This window comes from Mus pahari, chromosome 3, assembly GCF_900095145.1.
Source record: "Mus pahari chromosome 3, PAHARI_EIJ_v1.1, whole genome shotgun sequence".
NCBI classification, from domain to species: Eukaryota; Metazoa; Chordata; class Mammalia; order Rodentia; family Muridae; genus Mus; species Mus pahari.
In genome coordinates this window covers 118,267,198-118,292,386 of record NC_034592.1, presented here as the reverse complement: position 1 = coordinate 118,292,386, position 25,189 = coordinate 118,267,198, and the positions used below count along the sequence as shown (strand labels likewise).

General features: G+C 42.9%; 1 protein-coding gene across 4 annotated transcripts in view; it reads right to left on the bottom strand.

Moving 5' to 3' along the window:
• The window catches only part of Plcb1 (phospholipase C beta 1), a 671,407-nt gene that overhangs the window by 138,196 nt on the left and 508,022 nt on the right, over positions 1-25,189 (bottom strand). For all 4 annotated transcript variants that reach the window (XM_021195155.2, XM_021195153.2, XM_029535965.1 and 1 more), the window contains 4 exons: positions 19,886-20,043; positions 11,903-11,985; positions 5,999-6,083; positions 3,576-3,753 (listed from right to left, as the gene is read on the bottom strand). In XM_021195155.2, coding sequence (XP_021050814.1) covers positions 3,576-3,753; positions 5,999-6,083; positions 11,903-11,985; positions 19,886-20,043 — 504 coding nt within the window. The remainder of the gene's footprint in view (positions 1-3,575; positions 3,754-5,998; positions 6,084-11,902; positions 11,986-19,885; positions 20,044-25,189) is intronic.

Genomic DNA, 25,189 nt, shown 5'->3' with positions numbered 1-25,189 from the left:
GGTAAGCACAATTTTGTAGGGAATTCTCAAGGAACCAATAAAGACTTAAAAAAAAAATGATATCATTCTTTTTTAAAGGGCAAGACGAAATAATCTAATGCAAAAAGAAAAAAACATTGAAAACCAGTAAAAATAGAAACTTAAGCTTTAAAATCACTACACTTAAAAACCCTATGTTAATCTGACTTACTTTCGTGTCACATTTAACCAGTCATTGCAATTGGTTGATCCTACCCTTCTGCCTAGAGTTAGTGGGCACTTTTAGGTAAAATAGCCACATTAGGATTAAGCACTAAATTCTACTATACGTCTAGGCTTCATCCAAACTCATTCAATCGTGTAAAAGTATTTTCAAGGGAAAAGGAAAGCAGCCACAGTTGGTTCTCTTAAAATCAACTTCCCTGCCTTCAGTTTTTCCCACTGCAATAGCACAAATATTCCAGTAGATGGCAGGATGAGCTCATCCCTGAGGCAGCACTGAGCGCCTGGTACCTGCTCCCAGAGGGGCCTTCTAAAAAGGTGGCCACACTGCAGCGTGGATGGCACAGCGCTCATCCACGAAGCTCCTCTGTGCTTTCATGTGAGACACAGAGGTCAATCAATTCCTGGATGGTAGTGAGGAAAGTAAGCACCAACCATCTATAGAGGAGAAAGACGTCTGTGACCAGTAACTGTGGGTGGCCCGTTACAAAGAGCCACCTAAGTCCTTAACGGTGCTGACTTAATAACTATTCGAACCCCATATACTTGCATAAAAATGCATCCTGCTATATAACAGACGCATTGTTTTAGGAGGTTGCCACTTAATATTCCACATTCATTTTATTTCCTGAAGTACTTCTTTGTATGACTATTTTTAACGGGGGGATGCGTTCTTTAATCAAGCAACATGAAAAGATGATTGCCGGAACATTCTACAAAATGATTCATGAGACAAACAATTGTCCAATCACCATTTCAAACACACGTTCAGGCTTTATCGTGGGTTGTGTAAGGAAGGAAAAGACCTCTTCTGCCTCTATTGCGAAAGCAAAGACCTGTTTTTTTTTCTTCGGCAAGCTTAACAAAGGAAAAAAAAAATACCGATCTGTTTTTATGTATTACGTCACCAAAGTTGCTGTACATACTTAAGGGGCTTCTCTTATAAGACTTTGAGAGGGCCCTGGAGAAATCTATTAGAATCATAAAAAATAATACCCTTTTAAAAAGCAACACTAACAACACCCAAAAGTGGTGTCTTACTTGACCCTTGTTCATTCTGGAAAGTGTGCTGGCTAAGGGTTGGCTCCCAGAAGAGGCATCTAGCCAACAGACTGACTTAGCTTTAAAATAAGATCCATGTTATGTGTTTGTTCCTGGTACTGAGAACGTCCACAAACCAAATGATAAATTATCAGAACTCTTTATTCCAGGGCCTACTTACATACTAAAGACTCCAAAACTACATGACAATAAATACCGACTGCACACGACCCACTCCTGGCTAGCTTAGGGAACCTACAGAACTGCTAACAGATTGTAGCTTTTTCTCTCTATTAAGCAATTGTGTTCACTGCCTGTAGAAATCATTATTAGAGTTATGTATCCGGTTAATGGGAGAAAGAAAGGGGATTAGATAAAAGCAGATGGCGCAAATATCCACAAGCACCCACATGCAAAGGAAGGCACATAGGGACAGGTTGGGAAAGAAGTGGCCAATAGGGATCGCTCCTCCTCACATCGTACTGAGAAAAATTTTTCAAAAGGAAATCAGAATGATGTCATGATATTTAAAAAAAAAAAAAACATATCTGTGAACCATGGAGGGGAATAGACCTTCTGAGAGACTCGTACACTGTCTGCACCTTAGGGTGTCAATTTAAGTAATAAGAGCAGTTGACAAATGAGACAGACAATAGGATAAAAGGTAAACCAGGCTTAGTCAGGACTTGCAGGTGTGACAGGCTCAGCTGAGAGGTGGAACACTTGCCTAGTCTGCGAGAGGTCGGAGCACAGCAGGGGCTCAAACAGGACAAACTCAGTCCCCAACCAGACAAGCAAGCAAGCAAGCAACCATGCTGGCCATGCTCACGTTCTGATTGCCCCACTTTATATTTTAACATTCCAATTGTTTACATGTCCTTTAATTTATGTGTGATAGGCATGGAGAAATGAATGACATATGAGCAACACATGGATTTTCAAAACAATAAAGAAAATAGACTGGTCCAGAAGTCTGGTCTAGAGTCCAGAAGAAGCCAGGGCTCCCGTCTAGTTCTGCCTAAGGCTAGCGGTTCCCCTGACTTCTAACAGCCTGTCTTGGTTTTGTTGGCTTTATACTCATGTAGATGGAGCTAGGTAGTGACTACTTTTTGCTTTTTTTTTCTGGCTACTGTGTTCACAGTCAGTTACACTTCTGTGGACAGCTGAAAATTGCCCTCATTATATACATTATTCCTTTGTATGGCTAAACCATGATTTGCAATCAGCTGATGGATTGCTTGCCGCCAGTGTTTGGATATTTTTTAATAATATTGCTTATAGCAATTTTTCCATCTCTTGATAAATATCACTACCCATTTCTTGTTAGCTCTCTCCCTAGGAATAGAACTGGGGCAGGGGAAGTGCATGTGTTTAGCTTTGGTTGATACAGTAAGTTTCTTTATTCTGTCTCTCCATCCCCTTTTCCTTTCCTGGCTTCCTTCCTCTTTCTTCCCCTCCTCTGTTCTCTCTCTGTCTCTGTCTCTCTGTCTCTGTCTCTCAGCAATTGTCAGGATTCTGGGTAAGGGGGAATAAATTAAACTCAATGGCAAATAACCCAAAGAAATCCAGTGGCCTTTGAATTTTTGTCTCACAAGGAGTGAGTTTCAAACTAATGTGAAAGAAAAATGCCAGTCCCTATGTCACTTCTCTCTCTCTCTCTCTCTCTCTCTCTCTCTCTCTCTCTCTCTCTCTCTCTCTCTCTCTCGTACTCTATAAAACACGGGAGAACTGCAAAGCCCAGAACCCATCAATGATTGCATTAGAAGTCTGCCAATCTCTTGCCTTCCCTTCTGCTGATGTGGTCGATGATGAAGTTTAGAAGCAAGACTCGGCTGTAAAGCAGATTTGCCTCACGTGAAAGCCAGTGTAATACCTACCCAAACATGAGCTGACTCCTTATCTGACATCAGACTGAACTCTCTCAGTGGGCCTAAGCAATAACTTGAAGCTATGAGCTGACAACAGTTCCAAATAGTGGTCAGAGAGTAAAGTGACCACAGAGGAAGGACTATAGAGATACAACAACATTACTGGCTTGGAAGCTGGAGGGAGGGGGACCCGTGAGCCGGTGGGTGTGAGTGGCCTCTAGGACTTCAAAAATCACAGAAAAATCCTTCCTTAGAGCTTCCCGAAACTCAGCCTGACTGACACCTTCGGCTTATTCCGGAAGCTTTCTCAGGGACCTTTCAGCCTACAGAACTTGTGGATAAGAGTGTCATACAGAAGCTACACCACATAAACCATCCAAAAAGGAAAAGCCGAAAGCCCTTTCAGGCCAGTTTCAGAGCAGCAGATCCAAGGATCCACTCATCCTGAGCCGGGCAGCCCCTCACCAGCTCCTGGAGACGAAGGCTCGAACACGCTGGAGGAGTCGCTGTAGGTGTTGGAAGCTTGCTCAGAAAGCCGCTTTTTACCACTTCCCTCTGACGACTTGTGTGACTTCTTCTTGTTTTTCACCAAGATTTTATACATTAAATCCATAGGGCTTGGAAGAGGTACCCCAGATTCCAGCTATTTAAAAGAAAGCACAGCCTTTAGATTAGCATCTACTATGTTCAACATAGCTCATGAAAGCATTCTAATTGTGCCCTGCATTTTTTTTAAAAATAAAAGATGCTTTTAAATGACCTAACTCATTTTCCACAATGAAACTACAAAAACATAAAATAAAAATAAAAATAAATAAGGCCATGGAAATGTACAGGTAGATTTAATGGTCTGAACTTGGACTCACAGGCATTTTCTGATGGGCCCAATCATTTTACTGCAGACACAGAAGTCATCTCTGACCTGAGTCTTTTCTCTTACGGCTGAACTGGGGACAGGAAGAGGAGCTGGTAGGAGCATCAGCAGAGTAGCAGCAGAGGGATGACACTGGCCTTCCAAAGAGTGACCAAGGTCAGGAACAAAGGTGCAGGACGCACAATGAGCTATAAAGAGCAGGGAAGGGAAACTGGGCCGTATTTAAGAGAAATTATGTCCATTTTGGCTGATGCTAAAAGCCCACCCGAAACCAACACAAGATTCTGTTGTCCCTAACACTTTGTCTGAACTGAAACAGTGACTTATTTGGAAACTTTTGCCCAACTGCAACAATTCTTTCTGTTCAATGTCTGGCCTTTCCCCAAAGACTCAGGTCAGAGATGACTTACGTATCTGCAGTAAAATGGAGGGCCCATGAGAGAGAGAGAGAGAGAGAGAGAGAGAGAGAGAGAGAGAGAGAGAGAGAAGCAGGCTAGAGAATTGTCTTATGGACTGCTTATGCTGCAACACCAGGGGGCAGCACTGAACGATAGCTCTCCATGGAGTCACAGTTAGCTAAACAGCTTGCTTCCATTCTACTGTGGCAAAGGGGGCGTGGCAGGTGTGTCTGCAACCCATAGCACAGCAGAATCCCCACACCGATTAAGTACGGTGCTTGTGCTAACCACGAATTTCTGATGGGCCACCAGGAAATGTGCTCCCTTCCACCTTGAGTGAATATGGCTGTTCAGAGGTCTCTGAGGCTGGTGATGGGGAGAAATCTGGTGCGTGTTGTTTAACACAGAGGTAGCTAGAATCGTACTACTTGGAGCTGGAGTTTTGCTTTGGCAGCAAGAAGCTGCAGTTGCAGAACAGCTCCCTCAAGGCAGGCATATAGTGTTCAGGGCTGTCAGGCTGCCATAAGCGCAGGCCAGCTGGCTGCTAACGAGGGGCTGCTTGGCCGACAATCCCCTGTTCAAGCATCCGTACACCCAGGGCAGGGCTAACAACTGTCCATTAGGGAATCAGATTTACTCAGCTCCCCCAATATCTTGTTTAAAGGAAAAATAAGCAATAAAAGAGAGGCTTAACTAATATTTAACAACTATCTACTCTTAGCTGTATACCCATGGGGAGAGTTGAGGCATTTCATCGGTTCATGGATGCAATTGAAGTTGAGTGTTTTCTCAAAGGTAAATGTAGGTGGTGGACAGCAGGTGGCAGAAACAGGCTTAGGAACCAGTATTGCCACATTTTGCATTTACTTCCAAAGGATGTGACAAAGATCCATTGTGTGTGCGTGTGTGTGTGTGTGGGGGGGTGGTGGTGGTGGTTACAGAGTGCTATTCCTCTTGGACTCTTTATGAGCTGACTCTCATTGCTGAGGACTTTGTAATCTTGACTGACAACTGAAACATTCTCTCCTAGAGGGAAAGAAGGAGGCTGGATGAGGTTTGGGAAGTAAACAAATCTCACACACTCAGGAAGTTCCTGAAACCTACAAGCTCCTCAAGGCCTCTTCCCCCAATTATACCAGCAGTATGGACTGCCTGGGAGGGAGGGATGGGAATGGGGAGAGGACTGTTCAACCTGACTAGATGCTGGCATGTCAGGCAGGGAGCACCAGGGATGTAGCATTCATGAGTTGATGCTCATGCTGAAGTGGGCTTTTGGATGATGTAGTCACCTGTGAGTTATTCACACCACTGTCAATAACCCTTCATCTAAATTCCTGTAAGTAACCCCATAGCACCAAATTAGACTTTGGTGGCATTACTACTTTGGCTTGTCTTCAGTAACTTATTGGGGGTAAACAGACATTTGTTCACAAAAACTAATGGTGTCACTTTAAGCAGAGGAGGGATAAGGCTGGATAAAGAAAAGGAAACAGACACATATTTTCTAACCCCAGTCACCTCAGATCCCACTGATCATATATCTACAGGGAGGCCATATCTCCCCAGCTGTAACTAATAAATGTCCTCCTTCAAGGGAACATAGCACAGCTACTTACTGGGTATTTTTCCAGTGGTTCCATAAGGAGGGCATCACCAAAGATTAATCGGCAATACTCGGCCATCTTGGCTTGTTGCTTTGGGCTAAGAGCAAAAAGAAAGAAATTATGGGGTTTATTCAGAGAGGTGTCCTTTGTATTATTAACACAGAAAGAAGTCAGTCAGAATCAGTTTCCATTGTTATGAAACTCTATCCTAAACATCACAAGTACCCACACACTCACACACGGGGCAGGATGCAGGGTGGCTGTGCAGGGCTATTTTTAAGGTCATCGTACACAACCCAGACAAGGACAGAACACATCATTTCCCTGTCTCCAGATTCATGAGGTTTCTAGAGTTAAAAACTTTGTTCCTCTTGCTGGATTTCCTGGTTCTATATCAACTGCAAGGCTCCCGGGGTTGGGATATTTTCATGGCGAATTCTTGGATAAAATGTATCACCGCAACAGGAAGCAGAAACAGATTATTTACAAGGAATCAAGAGGGGAAAGAAGAGTGAGAAAGAGAGAATAGATGGAGAGAGGGAGCTTCATATACAGAAGGGAACCATGCAGAAGTGAGTGTGTGTGTGTGTGTGTGTGTGTGTGTGTGTGTGCGCATGTGCGCACATGGGGGATGCTGGAAGAAGGATCAAGCAGCGTTGGCAAAGGCTGTCTCCAGCTCTTCTCTTCCCCGTGTTCTGAGACATGGCCTCACTGTGCAGTCTCGGGTGGTCCGGTGTTTGAGAACTGCATGTCTCAGTACCCTGGGCGCCGGGATGACAGGCATACACACACCTCTACGCTCAGATTTGCTTGTCAGCAACTTTTCTGTGCAGAAAGTGTAGAGCAAAAGAGGTATTAACCCAGGTGGCTGCCAGGAGCAAAGTGGCCTGACAGGGGCTAGAGGTCAGGGTTGTCTGATTTTGAGCTCCTTGCTCTGAGCTGCTCTGCATCTGTAGGAGGATTTTAACTGCTTTTGGAACCAGACAAAGGATACTGAGAAGATACAACAGAGTAACAGTTGCAAATGCCTTTGAAGAACTACATAAACAAGAGGTATATAAAGTGACTTCAATGGGGCAGGAGACACCTGGTCTGCGGCTAGCCCAGAAAAAAACATGCCTCCAGCCCTTGTAAAGATGCTGTTAGAGGGAACATCCAAAGCTTTCAGCACTCCTGTTTCCCTTGACCTTTTCAGATGCAATTAAAAACTCAGTTTTCTCATCCTGTGCAATGATAAACATCATTACACAGTACCCAGTACTGCTGGGTTGGGTTTATGATCTACAAGCTGAGGGTCCTAACTTCCCCTGGTTAGATTGCAATGACAAGCCAAAAAAAAAAAAAAAAAGTAGTAAAGAGAAGACTAGTAACCATGATGCAAATGATGGTGCTTTACCCTAAATCGTAAAGATTAGAAGCTGTAATTTGTATTTTGACTCCTTCCCTGAAGGGTAAGCCTGGAACACACTGTGTTTTCTGGGAAGGGAACACTTAGACTGAAGCTCTGCTTCGGTGCAGAAGGAAACTGCTTATTATAGCTGTCTCTAACAAAAAGATGAATTGTGTGCTCTATGGTCAGGTGAGCTTTGGGGGTTCATGTGTCAACTCTCAAAGGTATTATCTTCTTGGAACGGTGGGGAAGTTAAAGGAAAGATTCCAAGAATTTGCAAAGCCCCAAACATCAATTTGAGATCTTTCTCCGGAGACACAGTCTTCTTATGTAACTAAAGCTTACTTCAAACTGTGTATCCCAGGCTGGCTTCAAACTTGCAATCCTCCTGCCTCCGCTGGGATCATGTCCACAGCAAAGCCTTACACCTCTACACTGTTCCTGTCTTGCTTGAGAAGGACTTTACTGCTTGGTTTACATAGCCCTAAGAGAAGAGGATGATGACTCTCAGAAGTGTGAGAAAGGGATGACCAACCCTGGACTAAATCCTGACTCATACTGGAGGTTGCACCTTAAGGACAATTCATTAGAAGCTATATAGATGGGACCTTTGGGGCAGGCAGGGAGTGGTTGATGGGGTAGATGAGTTTTGTCAGTGGTAACTTACACAGGAAGCCTGCCAGGTCAGCTTGCTCCCTGGCTGCAGCTGAGAACAAAGTGTCTGTGCTGGGCACTGTTCTCGGCTGTGTTCAAGAACACAGGAACAACACCGAGAGCCTGCATTTTGAGCAAAGCTGCGGGGTAATCCCAATAAGAGCAACTCATGAGCCACACATGTCATTCTGATCACCCGGAGCACCAGTAAACTGCAGACTCACACTTAGACTCTATAGAGCAAACATGCAGGCATTTCTAAGAAGTTCCCAGAGAACATATGTTGTCGGTCTGAGGACGCTTTGTGAAAAAAGTCTGTGTGAATACAAGGAAAGGAAGATGTAGGTATCCAAGAACTAAGTGAAATGTGATATTCACTAGCCAGGTTGTTCATGTTCTCAATAAACACAAGTGTTCTTCTAATAGAACAGGGAGCAAAGTGAACACACACACACACACACACACACACACACACACACACACACACACACACACACACACACACACACACACAGAGAAAACAAAAAGACTTTAATTGTAGGTCAGACCCACAAAAATAAATGACATTAAGACTGCACTTAATGAATAAAGAATGCCAAAGTTTTTAAAGTATCAACATCAGCCACCATGGTAATTAAAATTAAAGGGACGAAATTCACAAATATCCTATGTGCTTCAAGCCACACCAGATATTTCTAAACCTATTAAAACATCCACAAAGCGTCTGCCAAATAGGTCAGTTTTCTGACAGAGAATGTACTCCATTGCAAGAAGTAAAAACCTACAGGATAAACTAAGCCAATGTCCTTTTTGGGTCTTGTCAAAAACTCAGTTTGTAGTAAAGGCAAGATTAGAGGTCACTTCAGTCAAATTCAATATAAGATTCTTTCCTTGAAAATGCTAGTTCACAAATCAAATGGAACCTTTTAACACTAACCAACCTTTCTTTCTTTCTTTCTTCCTTTCTTCCTTTCTTCCTTTCTTCCTTTCTTCCTTCCTTCCTTCCTTCCTTCCTTCCTTCCTTCCTTCCTTTCTCTCCTTCTCTTATTGTCTGTGGTAGAGGTGGTTTTATTAGCGTGTGCATGCACGCATATATGTATGCATATGCACTGAGAATCATGTGTACTACTACACGGTGGGCACATGGAGATCAGAAGACAGTTTTTGTACAGTTGCTTCTTCCTAAGCATTTTTTTTTGAGGGTTGTGAGGATTGAACTCCGGTTTCCTTATGAATCAGGACCAATATTCATTGAGCCATCTTGCTCTCAGGAAGTGAGGTTTATTTAAAACAGTAATTCTAATTTAGGGAGGTGGGAAGCATCTCTCTGGGAATCCTTAGGGAACCAACCACTAAGGGCAGCACCCCTCCACTACCCACTGGTAGGTGACTTAAAATGTTCGAAGAGAAAAGAGTAAAATCTGGATTTCTTCCATGTCTTTTCCCCAGTAAGATGTGTTTGTTTGTTTGTTTGGTGATTTTTTTTTTCTAGTAGTGTGGGTCAAATTAGTAGGAAGCAGAGTTCTGGGCCTGCTGTTGCAGACACAGCACGGAGGACCCTGAGGTGGTTTACCAGAAATGCAACTCGGCCTCAGACTTGTGGAGGGTGTGGCGCTAGGTCTCTGTGTGGAGGGATCTGAGGGTTTATCTGGTGTGGGTGACAAAGAGCTTGCTAGGGTCTGAGGAGCGATGGTGAATTAGTTGAGGTGATCCCCAGGTCAAATATAGGGTTCTAGCGGAAGTCCACTGCTTCCACTGAGTGTGTGATATTCCTCTTGGGAATGCTCTTGGCAGAGCTACTTGGCTATGTGAGGGCGAAGGAGAGAACCGTGAAACAACTTGCTCTCACATCAGAAGTCAGCGCTTCCAATCTGTGCTGTCATAATATTATTGTAATTGTGTATCCGCAGAACGTTATTTTCCTGGGTTGGTTTGTTTGTTTTTGTTTTGTTTTATCATCATGTATGAATTATGAATGAACTTGTGACAGCTACATTTATTTACCAAGAAAATGAAGCATTCTGGTGCTATAGCCTCTTTGCTTTTTGTGCAGGGTAGGAATTAGGTTTTGTGTCCAGTTTGGGATCTCCATGTAATTAGAGAAAATTGCAAACCATATCCTGTGTTGGCATCACTGGCACATTGTGGTGAACACTGGCTGACAGTTGCCTTGTAGATCTCTGGTCATCTTGATTCCATGTCTTAGAAGTTTTTGATACTTACTTTTGTTTAGGTGTGTGTGTGTGTGTGTGTGTGTGTGTGTGTGTGTGTGTGTGCTGGTTCATTTTCTGTATTCTAAGGCCAGGCTAGCTTGGTTTAAATCAAACCTCAGCTGCATAGCCTCAGGCAAGCTAAATGCTCACTTGGGATTCAGTTTCTTTACCTGAAAGAAAAGGATAACCCTGTTCCTTTGGTGAACAATAGGGTTTATAGCAAGGGTTGCACCAACAGGTAACATATAGGAAGCAGTGTTTGGTGCAAAATACATATTCAGTAAATGTAACCTTTTCTATGTTGTGGTGATTATGGGTGTGGCCTCTGCCTACTTCAAGGGATAGTTTATTTTGTAGCAGGTGAGACAATGCAAAATGGAACAGCATTTCTTGATATTTGTCTGCTTTAAGTAGACATACTCCTTTAAGCAGACACTGCTGGATGCCTGTTATCAAAGAAAACATAAGCAAGGCACTGTCGACAAATCTGAAAACCACCCTTCCTGAACATGGACAGGGGCTGCGGAAGCTAAGGAAAATTGAGATAGACAAGGAAGAGAAAGACTCCCACAAAGTCACCAGCTCAAAATCTGAGGAGACATAGCAAGGAATGGGGTAGGTTCTGGTCTCTTCCATGTCCCACAGGGGTGTTAGGAAACCCATGTATTGGGATTTCATCATTCGTGGGATGAAATTCTCGAAATAACACAGAATACAGAGTGGTGAATGCTATGCAGTCCTAGAAATATACTTACAAAATCAGTTACTTCAAACCCAAGTTGCTTTCTAGTCATGTATTAACGGAAAAAAAAAAAAAAAAAAAAAAGCCGGGCGGTGGTGATGCACGCCTTTAATCCCAGCACTTGGGAGGTAGAAGCAGGTGGATTTCTGAGTTTGAGGCCAGCCTGGTCTACAGATTAAGTTACAGGACAGCCAAGGCTACACAGAGAAACTCTGTCTCAAAAACAAAACAAAACAAAAAAAACCCCGAGGGCTGGGTATTGATGCTCAGTTGAAGAATACATGTCTAATATACACAAGGCTCCATATTCCATCTGAGGCATAGCAAATATCTGAGTTTACAAAATAGTTAAGCCAGAGTTATCTTTTCTTTCTATAGCTCAGAATTATGTGCAGGCTACTTTGACATAGACATATTTTCGCAACACAAATAAGCACTGGAAAGCAACTGGAAAGGGAGGGATATGGAACATATATAAACGCTCTTCTCACACCCATTTTGTTGGCTATATCCCACCTGCAGTCAAAAGCAGAGGTGACTGGTCGTTTAAGACAACAAAATGGAATATAAATGCATGGCCATGGGAGTTGCTGAAAGAGGGTTTAAAGGGTGGCCCACTGCATTCAAAGACAGTAAAGGAATAGCATATAAAGACAACACGCTCAGCCAAGTGAAGTCCTTAGTTTAGAATCATGCGGGCATGAAGATCGCCTGGCCCCACAAGTCCAGGGACTATTTTAATGCCCATAAGATTTAATTGAATAGTTCATCCTGTGCAGATGAAAACGTGCCACTTACTGTACAGCATGATGAAAAGACACCAATGCTGATAGCAAACCATCTGAAGTCAGATGGCAGTTTGCTAAAGATGCCTCATTTGGGAGAAAGACTGTTCACCGGATGCTCCAAATACTTACGAATCCACGTGGTTCTCAAAAGAAAGGAGGATGGGGAAAGGAGACGTCTTGAACGCACACTCTGCGATGGCTTCTATGACTTCCTGGAACAAGAACACATACATACTCAGCACCGCTCAGTACTTCATGTGCATTGGTTTTTCTTGGTGTTAAATTCATTAGTATGGTAGGGTTTAGTGTTCATTTCTTTTGGTCTTTGTATTGTCAGGTTTATAGCCACTGCTATTTGTTTATAGGAGTTCTGGGCTCAAAACTAGGGCCTCATGCATGCTAGGCAAGTTCTCTACTACTGAGGATGCACTCAGAGCATAGAACTGTCTTTGATGAATCAGATAAGAAAAAATTTCTACCCATAAATTTATTTTCTGAACCTAACTGCTATTAGCATCTGGTCATATTTACTTCTGGTCTGGTGTGTGTGTGTGTCTATTTGTGTGATTTTGTTTTAATAATAGTTACATAATCTGTATTTTTCATATTATTATTAAGAGATAAATAAAGGGGGTTGGAGTCCAGACTGGTACCTTTCTAGAGAGGACAAGGTACTAGGTTCGATTGTCAGCACCAAAACCAGCAAACGACAGCAAACAAAATGGAGACAGACCTTCTGTTGAAGACAAAGCGCTGAAGAGAGCTGCAAGGCCACTATCTCAAACTACAGCCCTGCCAGCAGCTGCTTACTTTACCCAATCCCCACCTCACACACTCTCAGCAACTCACCCACAACCTGAATCTTTATGTTTCCACATACCTGCTTGTTCCAAACATCTCGTATACACAGAATTGTGGAATATATTTTTGGACACTCTTCAGGTAATGTGTTTCCAAAGCTCATGTGTGTTCTAATGTGTATCAGTAATTCAGATTTCCTCTTATACTTGTTTTAAATATTTATGTTGGGGAAGAAGCTGTAGCCCAGTGTTAGGCTATTCAATATTCTAAGTGCTTCATCCAACAATGAAAATACATTCATTATATGTCATAAGCTTCAATAGCTCTACAAAATTCTAGAAAGTTAGAAATGCCACGATTGACTTAACTCATCATCAACTGCTAAATGGGTACATACTGATAGGAATGGATTCTTGAAAGAAGAAAAGACAGGTTAATAACATGAACTCATTCATAGTATTTCACATTTCCGAATTATTCTTCATGGTAAACTGTCTACAATAATGCACAAAAGGTCAGATTGCAAAGCACATTCACCGCTAGGCATCTGAGCACTCTTTTTCCAAAGTGTTTTTCTTGTTTAAATAACATTGAAGTACAATCTCCTATTTATTTGCTTTTAAGATGCATTCGCTTTTGTTTTATGTATAAGTTGTCTACATGTATGCTTGTGCACTGCATACATGCAGTGCCCACAGAGGCCAGAGGAGGGCATGGGATTTCCTGGAACTGGAGTTACAGATCTGTCCTGTGGGCTCTTTGAATTAAACCCTGGGCCTCTAGAAGAACAACCAGTGCTCCTAACCATTGAGCCATCTTCTCAGCACCTCGTTTATTGTTTGAGCGTTCCACCATCCACACTATTTAAACCTCACATTACCATACACTGCTTTAATTTTCATTTATTTTTTGCAGTTGTGACTTCTGTTCTCAGTCTTCATGCTGAAACCCTCCCCACAGACTCCCTTTCCCCTCCCTTTCCTGCACAGGGCACGGTGTTCTTTATAGCAATGTCATTAAGCTATTTCCCTTGCCTGGGAGTAGAAATGAGGCTTTCTAATTCTGTGCTGCATTTGCATATATCTTCTAAGAATGATGCTCTTGCACGGAGTGAGAACCACTCTTACCCTTTCTTGGAAGTGAATTCACAGATTGCTTTTCATACATAATCAATTTAACTCTGATCACGGCCGAATCCATCAAAATAAGAGCACTATAAAAGGCAAGTGACGTCAGGATGCAACGTATTTTATATTTCGTACATTTGCACACAGACTGTGGATGCAAACGGGGTTGTGTTGAGCAACTGGATCTTGGACTTGCAAGCAGTATGATGCTGGGAGACCTAGTGCTTCTGAGCTCTGGCTTGATGGGTTGTAAAGTAGGGGTGATAAGCCCTGTTCCTTCCACAGGTCTGTTACGAAGGTGCAGTAAGAGAAAGAGAAAAGCTAGCTCACACTGAGCAGGTATTAAGCCATCTTAGGGCTCTTATCTTGCTATTGATTCCCTCCTTCCTTGTTATAACCGACACTCTAACTAGTAACACTAAGACCTCAGGTAAATGAGTTCGTGCTATACTCCAGACACAATTGTACAATGCTATTGATATCCCATAAGGAGAATGATTATCTTCCGTTATGCAGGTTATGAAGTGGAAGTTCAGAGTATTAACTGACCTAAGAACTCAAGCTCAATTCCAGAATTCTAAGCTCATCTGCCCCATGCTTCTCAGCTAACCAAGTCTGGCTTGTGTTGACTATCCTATGGGTAGGGGTTTCTGGCACCTTCCTAGTGGGCATGGGCCAATCAGACAGAACACAAAAACTTCCCTCACCAGTTTTATAGAGGACTTAATTTGTCTCTAGGACCTCAGTCTGGTTGAATAAGAATTCTTTACCTTTGTAACACTACAGCCTTTATCTTTATAGAAAAAAAATCCCCTGAAGTTTGGCTTTACAGCCAAAGACAGTGTTACTATGTCTGTGGTTCACACCTGCAGGGTTCTGACAGCAAGCCTGGCAGGCTTGTGAACTGCATTTCTATTTACAGTGTGCCTAGGAGGGGTGCACTGTTACCACCTGTTTGCTGAACAGGAACAGGGCTCAGGCCTATAGGAAGCTTTTCCAAGATCCTGCAGCCAGCTGTGCTGGAGCTGGTCCTGGAGACCCACAGTTGACCCAGCAGTCAGCTCGAGGGCAGCAGCAAACTTCTCTTTCTCTCTTTCCTTCCTCTTCCTTTTTCCTCTCTCTGTCTAGCTCTCCTTCTTCTCTATCATACATTTAGCTACAGGTTAAAAAGCTTTGCCAAATTTTCACATCAAATAAGACTTTACTGAATTATAAGTTGGTGACCAGTTAATCTAGAAGCCCTCCTGGGAGATTTTTGTTCTCCTTAACGTTTGAAATATTTTGTAAGGCATGCATGACTGCTCAGGGTCAGAAAACTAGCAGGGACTCTTAAGCTGCTCTCTTTCATAGTGCTGCATTAGTGGCATTGGTGTTACAGTCATTTTTAGTACCATGCTCCTAATACTCCAGAGACTTATGACACACACCCTCAGTAACCTGCTTACCGCACAGGTCAGTGAATAACGGCAGTAAGTAAACTGTCCCTGAACCCTTTGCCTGCAGGGTGGTGGTCATGCATGCTTTTAATCCCAGTACTCAGGAGACAGAGGCAGGTGGATCTCTATGAGTGAGTTCAAGGCCAGCCTGGTCTACAGAGCAAGTTCTGGGACAACCAAACTACAGAGTAAAACCATGTCTCAGAAAGAGAGAGAGAGAGAGAGAGAGAGAGAGAGAGAGAGAGAGAGAGAGAGAGAGAGAGAGAGCTAACTTTTGACATTGACAGAAGAGTAGGGGTAGTTTATATAGGTAGACATTTATGGAACAATATAAAATTGCATCCTAAATTATTATTTCTTACAGAAAATAAAGCCTTAATTTTAGAAATGTTTGGTTTGACTGATTCATATATTTTCATTATGTGGTTTTCTCCCTCCATTTTATTTAATTCAATTGCTGGTTAAAAGTAGCTGCCTGGAGGGGAGATGAATCCTGGATGGAGTGGCTAGTGTGGTGTCTGTCCTGTGTAGAGGGGAAAGAGACTGAATGTGAATGGAGAGAGTGGATGCAGCAGGCACATTTCAAGGACAGTCACCAGAGAGACCAAGCCAGGTGGTGTGAAAACTGGAGCAAAGGTCAAACGGAGAAGTGAAGCTAGCCACAGCTCCTTGCTGGCATAAAGAGGCAGAACCATAACACCCCAGTCCCCTTGGAGAACGCCACTCGATTTTTGTCCACACAATAAGCAGGTAGTATATGTAAACTGGAATCCCTGCTATGTGAGGTGCATCACATGGCAGTGTTCTTAAACACACAAATGGAGGGCAGACAAATGATGGGACATAAAAACGTCAAGCTCTGCACTCTGCTTATGTTGCTGTTTGGGTATGAACTGGAAAGTCGAATACAATTTAGTCACACTGCAAAGTCATTTCCAAATGCCCAGGAAACAGAGTAAGCCACATGTCATTGTCCACCAACATGTTATGTGAGGACTTTCACACACCTTAACGGAGAGGCAGATTTCACTTGTATGATGGCCAGAGGAAAGACAAGTGAATGTGAAAGTGAGGCTACACTTTGATTGCTCTGGGATGGCAAAACTCCAAATCTTTATCGATCACCTCCTCTATGTCAGGTTCAATATAATGTGATGTGGGTGTTTGGGGTCACAGAATGAAGGTCCCTTTTTTGGTGGGATTACATGATAGTAGGAAACCCAGTAATCAAAGGACACAGTGACTGGGTTAAGCAGCATGTCGTAAGGTGACTGGGTACCATGGGGAAATTTAAAAACACAGAGTGAGGCAGTGAGAGCTTTTCTATCTGGAAGGGTGTGGCATTACCTCTAGGGAGGCGTATCAAACAGAGAGGTCCTAGTAGTCCTTACTGGGGTGACATTTGAGATGCTTCAAAGTAAGGGGAGAGCTTCAGTTCAACCTGGCCAGAAGTATGGTGGCCTAGAATGATCAGGGAACTGCATGGTGGCTCATCTAGCTCCTGAGGCACAGTGGGTTGAGTGGATGACACAGCAAATGATAAGGTTAGGGGTGATTTGCTGATTATTGTTTAATGGAGAGCAGAAAAGGTCCAATCCCTTGTTCCTATCTCACCATCCCAAAGTCACCTTACAAACCAGGCTCTGGGAAAGCAGAGTACCACTCTGTAGAGCAGGGGCTGAACTAATGTGAGGGAAGGGGAGACCTCTAAGTACTAGACTTAAGTCTTTCACATAGGCTCTGCACTGCACTTACAGAACTCTGAGTGAGGCACGTGAATCTAGCATCCTTGACTCTTTCCTAACTTGCCTTCTGGAGTAAACAAAACAAAACAAAAACAAACAAACAAAAAAACCTTTTGTTACTAGCATTTCCACATCTACCTCCCTGCCTCCATGTCTCTCCAAGTCTCATGAGCAGAAGCATAGGAATGAGTCAGTAGGGTATAGCTAGGCCATCTCTAGCCACCCTGATCACCCTACCCACCAGCAGGCAGAAGGATGTAGTCCTCTACCCTTAAGCTTCTAAAGCTGCCATGGTTTGGATGTGGTAGGGAAGCTGGCTGTGTGAGTTCAGGCAAGGACATTTATTGAGCAGAGGGCAGGAGCTCACAAATGTGACTCAAGGACCACTTGTAGGTCAAGTGCACAGAAGAGTCACTCAAAGTGAACCAGGCGGCTATGGTTGGGAAACCAATGCTCCACAAAAGAAATATTCCTTAAAATGTGCTAGTCAATCTCAAAGATTTTTGATTAAGCTTTAAGAGAACAGAATTGGAACTCACACGGACTCTAACTGGTAGAAATGGGGCATGGGCAGGAGGTGAGTGTCTCTGCCAGTAGCTCAAGTGAAGTGCCAGGTCGTCCCCCTCTCCTCCCACAGTCAGGACCCTCTGCACCATTGCCAGTTGGAGAAATCTCTGCCCTGTTGGCTATTCTCAGCCTCTGCTCTGTGGCCCCTGGCCATATTCTTTCTTTCAGAGCCTAACTAATTGAAACTAGGACTGATCAGGGGCTAAAAGGAAGAAAGGAAGTGGGGTACAGAAATAAAACCATAAAAAGAATCCTTTTTTTCCCATTTTAGGTTATTAAACAATTTCAGAGTGGTTGGTTTCAGGAGCAAATACAACTTTTAAAGATTTTGGTCAGAATTTGAGTCAAACTACATTAAATGTGTTGTGAAATTAAGTGAAGATTAGGTGTAACGTTTCTCTATCTATGGCATGCTGATCTAAATTGTGAAAAGCCAAATTATTGGGTGAAGTGGCCCCATGCCTGGAATCTTACATTCTAAAAGACAGGCAGCAACGGGAGTTCAAGTCCAGAGTAGGCTCCAGAGATCCTTTGAAACAACAACAACAATTTCTACAGAGAGAGCATCCCACGGGCATTGCTGAAGGTGTCAATATTACAGGACACATGGTTGGTGCCTGGCACAGTAGTTCAAACCAGAAAAATAGCCAATCCATTTCTCAGTAATGAATTTGGCCTTGCCTGAAAACCCTGTTTTTCTTGGCTCCTCCTTTACTGACACCTAGTTTATTTGGTCACATCTCAACTGACCCAGAGTTAAGAATAATATTCCTAAATTTCAATATTCTTTTAAAAATATCAGAAAGCGGTAAGAAACCCAAGTCATCTCAGATATCATGGCCCCAGAAGCATGCATACCTTCATCCAGATCATTTCCTGGACCTAGAACCCCAGATGTTCACACTAAATGAACCCGCAAAGCCCCTGCAAATGGTCCTTTGCAGGGCATGTAGGCAGAAATCTGATACTCTAGCTCAGATGTCCATATACATGGTGGCAAAGTCCTTTCCAGCACAGGATGGATCCAAGGGTAGAAGAAGAAGGAAGACCACAACACCCTAGTCCTGCTTCATAATGATGTCAGATGTTTCACTAACAGTTGTGGTCCTACCTCCTTGGCTAATAAAGTCACAATCATTGGATTATTTCTGTTCCTGACAACATCTAATCTACCACAGGACAACCCTGCTTCCTTTAACTCTCCCAAATCATCCAATCAATCAGAACTCACCCTGTCAGCTCTACGTGGCAAATATCCACCAGGATACTATAGTTCCCCATGACTGAAACCTTCCCCGTTCATGAGCAAAATAAACTAGCCATGTGCTGTCAGAGGTCCCTGATGTACAGACACTGGGTTTTAAACCTAGCATCATAGATTGGAACATTTATAGGCTGCTCATTTTGCCTCTAAAACCCTGAAATTGCAAATGATTAAAGATTGAAATTATTATCACAAATATTGTGTACAAAAAGTTTGGTATTTTGGGACATTTGGGGTTTTTAGATTTTTGGCTTATGGGTGTTCAGCCAGTAGAGTCTAAGAAAATCCTCCCCAAACTGATAAACTCTGCAATCTGAAAGACATTTGATGCTAGACATTTCCGATAAGAGATACTCAAATGATATCATAATTAAATGGCAGCAATTAACACCATCTTCAAGATGAATAAAGCAAAGCTAGAAATATATGAAATAAAATTCATGAATCTCCCAGCATGGAGTGAAAAAATCCAAGACAGAAACATAATGCAGACTAGAATATTTAGCAATATAAGCCAGTCTCAACCGGTGGGGTTACACTGTTTAAGGTTGTACTCAAATGTGGTTAGCTCTAAAATGTACAAAGTAGTGTTCACTGTGATACTCAAGAGAGCTGTCCTCTTAGGACAGAGCAGGCCCCCAGGGGAATGGCTACATAAGGTGTATTTCTAGGGTTCTGTCTCTTGATTTACATAGTAGAAACATGGGTACACACAATGATCATACGATGCACCCAGTGTTGGTGGCAGCGCACATCTTTAATCCCAGCACTGAGGAGGCAGATCTCTGAGTCCGAGGCTAACTTGGACTGCTGAGTGAGTTCTAAGACAGTCAGGACTACATAAAGAAACCCTTTCTCAAAAAATATATGTACCAGCACCACACATATTTTTCATTTTAAATATGTTTGACAATATGTTTTACAATAGTAAAATACAAGAAAATAATGAGTGGACAAAAACAAACGAAAAAAAAATCTTGGATCTTGCCCAAGTACGTTTCCTTAGAATTTGGTTAGTTGGATAAACTGATGCATTTTTGCTTCTAAATTCAAACACAAAGTCCATTCTCAGTCTGTGAACTTCATTGCAGTACCTCGACTTTATCTGAGAAAGCTTTACCCCCACAGTGCCAGGCCTCCCAGCTGCCTTATAGCAACCTCCTTCACTCTACCTTGAAGGATATTTCTGTTGTCATGGTGAATCCGTGGGTGATGACGGGCTCTTCCTCAGCGGTCCTTCCCTTCCAGCAGTCCAGCTCCACACAGCGACATCCAGACAGAAGCACCTGGCGATACATCTCTACAGACGAGTTCCCAGCCAACTGGCCAGCTGCAAAACAAACCCCAGAATCCCTTGGTTCAAGGAAAGTAGAGAGTGGGGGGCATCATCGAAAGCTCTCTGACACTGAAGTAGCCCAGGTGGCATCAGGGCTCCCTAGTGGTCAGTTGGGAGTGGAAGAGAAGAGAGAGGAAGGGCATTGTAACATAACAAGGACACATGCACTGTGACTCAACGACACAGCCTTTGCAGTCAACAGTTCAACTTGAAAAAATAAACTGTCTGGCATAAATGTTTTATAAAAAACAGAATCCATTCCAGATAATGAGAAGAACACAGAACAGCAGTGTCACCCAAGTTTCCCAAGGGAAGACAGACAACAGAAAATACAGGTCTGTTCATGGAAGATACTTAGTAAGTGAGGACCACAATTCTCCTCAAATTGGTGTAAAATTTTAGTTCATATTAAATTCAGCCTGACCTTTTTCTCCCTTTGCCTACAGAAATCGGCATTCTGACCCAAAACTTCACATAGGATTATAAAGGATGTCAGCATCCAGGCATCTACTGGCTCCAGGGACTCAGGGACAGCAGGATACCCATCATCACCAGCTGCCAGAGGCAACCTCTATATAGCCCCTCCCCCCAAAAAACCTCCCATATGAGATCTGCTGCATGGTGTGACTTTATAGTACCTTTCCCATAGATCATAACAGAGGGATCAGGGCTGAATTAGCCAAAGTAATCTTGAAAAAACATAAATAAAGGTGGAAGAATCACATTTTCCAATTGTAGGATTTACTACCAAGTTACAGTAGTCAAGATAGTATGTTGCCACTGTAGGAAGAAAAACTCAGGTAAATGCAGTGGAAATGAAGGTTTAGAAATACACCTTCAGTTTACAGTCAACTGATTTCCAACTGGCTTACCAATACAACTCAGTACACAAAAATTAGAATTTTCAATGAATTAGCCTGGACCAATAGGATAGTCATATGCAAAACTAACTAGCTAGCTAGCTAGCTAGCTAGCTAACCACCAACTAACTTACTAACTAGCTAGTTAGCTAACTACTAACTAACCAACTAACTGGATCCCTTCTTCACACCATATAGAATAAATCAATGTGAAATTGATTAAGTACCTAAAAGAGGTGGAAGTACTAAAGTCTTTGAAGAAACACAGGAAGCACAGTGGCTGTGTGCAGTGGACACCACTGGCTGTGTGTAGCCGACACCCGACAGCACAAGCAACAAAAGGAACAGTAGGAAACCTTTCTAAGATTGAAACTTGTGAGAGGAGCTGAGATAACTTAGTGAAGTGGTTATGTAGCTGGTTAGGACTAAGCAGGCTCTACCCCTGCCAGTATAATTAGTCTCGGGCCCTACCTCGCATGTCCTCCTCAAACGGGGGTGTTTGAGGAAGGGGGGAGTATGACTGAAAATGAAAGAGAAAGCATCACAGATGCCCCTCGACACTTTCAAATACCACATGAAATGATGACTGTAGGTCAGACAACAGGGAGGAAGGAGTATGTGATCTTTTTTTCCTTCCTTTTTTGGTCAAAAGATTAGATTCCGACCCTGGGTGGAGATAAAACTTTCTAAACTGTCCAAAATTTCACGTGGTTGCTATATGGCCAGTGGCTTTCTAGTAAAGGAAAAAAAAAAAAAAAGACACTAGTTCACTCCCTTCAGAATAAACTCACATGACCATGTCAGTCACCTGGATACCCCCTGGAATTTCTTCTAGAGATTTTAGAAAGTATTTGGTCTCCCCCCTGGGACAAGGGACTGAGGTGCATATTTTACATACCAAATCAGATCTGGTCGCCAGGTTCTCACAGTATCCCAACCTGGCATACCCTACCTCCCAACCCTAAACTTTCCAGCACAGGGGCTAGGCTGTTCTTTCCCCAGAGTTTCTTCTCTATATAATACAGAAATTTTGGTCTCTCTCTTCCTTTCCTCTTCTTTCTCCATGCATGCACCCCCTTTTCTCTTTCTGTGTCCCTCTCCTACCAACCCTCTTTCCCCATGGCGACATCCCTGGCCTTGGTCCTTGGTGCCCCTGAACTCACCCACCTGAGAGCAGCTTCCCAGTAAACCTGCCTTTAATTTAGTCTAATCGGGCTTAAATTGGCTCATTTCACCGGTGGCGGAGAAATGACCTATCTGAAAACCATACAAAGCCTACCTAAAAGGTGGAGATTGGCACGTGGTTCCTATGGCTGCTGCCCTCCCTGCTGGAAATGGCTTCCCTCTGTCCTTTATTATGTACCTTGTAATAAGTTCCACCCATCTTCTATATTGTGCTCTGAGTGTCTTGTCTGAATTCTTCTGACAAAAGTCCCCTGGATTGGAGACCTGAGGGTAGCTGATAAGATTAGCCTTGCTCTGTGTTAATTCCATACCTGTAATGGAATTGGCTTCAGATTGAGTCTTGTCCTGGGAGATTGCATTTTACAAACAGCCTCTACTCCCACCGAAGAGCAGATGGAAAGGTGGGAAGCTTTTTTTTGTCTTGATTAGCATATGAATATACCACCATATGTCCAGTACCACCCACGAAGCAGAGAATGATACACAGCTTATTCTCAATTATGAAAAGGGCTGCCCTATGGATTTATTAGCACGAATTGGGATCCTATAAGCAGATGTGTATATCAAAATCACATCAGTCAAAACAGGCACTAGAATCTGCTGAACACATCAGACTGAGAAAAGAATACAGTAGTTGGGCCTCCTTATTAACACCATGATGACAATAACTCTGTTGACTTGACTTGGTGTATGCTCCAGGGACCAGATTGGCAGAGAACACGTGACTATCTCAGGGGTTTCAGTTTGACTCAGTCTCCACTGCACAGGCAGCATGTTTGACTTGTCCTCTGCCCATTCCTTCACATGGACCGGGCCTTGTCCTTTATCACTGCGACTTCCGTGGCCCTCCATCTCACCTCAGCAGACTGACTCTCGTGGACTATCTCTGACTCTGTGCTTGACTCCACATCAGCACCTCCAGCATAGTCCCAACGGGATCTGCTTCCTGAGTCCCATAGAAACTCTCTTTAAATTTTATCAGTCTTCTTCTGCCTCTTAACAAGGTCCCCTGAACTCCTCATACTCTACTGAGGCCCCTTTACCCTCTGTGGCCATTCTGTGATCTCCGTATATACCTGTACACAACGACATTTGCTGCATGATAAGCAGTATGTGATCCGAGAGTTAATATCATTAATTAAGATTGAAATAAAAGCAGTGCTGATTGCCAATATCCAGCCATCAGAGAAAATCAAGACTACTCGGCAAATTGCAGTCAACAACATGATGCAGCACGTGAGCTGATTGTGACTTAAGGCACATAAGAAGGCTGAGGGCAGAGGCCATAGCTTAAAATATTTACGTGTTCATTTATTTAATGTGAATGTAGGTGCATGAGCATATGTATGTATACCACACGTAGGGTTAGAAGATGGTATCAAATCCCCTAGAACTGGAGTTGAGGTGGTGAATTATTGGCTGACATGTATGAACAGGGACATGAACATGATTCCTCTGTAAGACAAGTAGGTGCTCTCAACCATCGATTCATCTCTAGTTCTGGTGACCACTAGTTTCTTGATAGAATTGTTTAAAAAGGAATAATAATAATAAATACATTTGAAACAAGTCTATTATCAAACATACGAATTGAAGTCTTTGATTTCCAAACCTTTATGTTTTGTTTTATTTATTTATGCTTGTGGGCTTACTTATTTATTTGTTTATCTATTTATGAGTCATAGTCTCACTCTGTAGTCTAGGTTACAGACTACAAATTGAAACCCCTCCTGCCTCGCCCTCCTTGGTGTTGGGAATACTGAATGCTTTCTCCCCTTGATCCCTTGGAATTCTTTTATAGCCAGTTGTAGACTGTTGATAAAAAATTGTCAAAATGACTTTGAAATGGACAGCATTTGCCCTGTGGAGACACACAGGGGAAAGAAAATGAGATTAGGCCAACTGGCTTAATTTTACTTTTATATGCATGGCACACTACCAGACCATCAACAGAACAAAAGGACGATGCTCTTCGGTGCTATACAGCTCTAGAAAAGGCAGCTGAAGGCTGATTAAGTACATTTGCATAATCACTTTCTTTACTAGAAAAATATGGCATTTAAACACACAAACGTATCTGCAAAAACAATAATGCTGACAGAGTAACCTGGGAAACTCCTGATGCTGGACAATCAATTTATCATATATAATTGCCTCAAAGTGTATTGTCATTGTGAGATTGTCCCCATATCTGCTGCATAAAGGACAAGGCAGAGGGGCAGTGAAAATTAACACTGTTGTTATTCCTAAGCTTCTGAACTATGGGAAATGAAGAATTGAAGGAATCCTAAGATTGATTTATCAAAACGTTTGTTCCTGCATAAGACAGGGCAGATCTGAATGTGTGCTGTTATTGTGACTTTATAGACTCTAGAAGACCTGTGAGTTAGACGTCTAGGCACGCATGTGGGGAGTTACATTGATTCTGTTCATTGAGGTGAGAAGGCCCACTACTGTGCATAACATCTGTGATGGCTATTCTTGGTTGTCAACCTGACTACATCTAGAATTAACTAAAACCCAAAAATGGCTGGGCATGCCTGTGAGGGATTTACTTATTCTTTTGCTTAATTAAATCACTGGAAGCAGGAAGATCCACTTCTAATGCAGATCTTTGAGGTGAGAAGACACACCTTTAATTGTGAGCTTTTCATGTAGGAAGGCTCAAGTCTAAGCTGAGCCACACCTTCTGCTGGAAGCCTATAGAAGGACAGGAGGACATGGAAGAGGGGAGCTCACTCTTTGCCTGCTTCCTCTCTCCCTTGTTAGCAAGACCATTCCTTCACTTCCATTAGAGCCTACTTCTTAGCGATTCTGGCCTATACTGAAGACAGCCAGCTTTGTGGACTGAATACTTACATGGGCAGTCATTGTTGAATCAGCTGGACTATAGGCTGTAAGTCAGTCATTCTAGTAAATCCCAACTCTCTCTCTCTTTCTCTCTCTCTCTCTCTCTCTCTCTCTCTCTCTCTCTCTCTCTGTCTCTCTCTGTCTCTCTCTGTGTCTTTCTCTGTGTCTCTCTGTCTCTCTCTGTCTCTGTCTCTCTGTCTCTGTCTCTCTGTCTCTCTGTCTCTCTGTCTCTCTGTCTCTCTCTG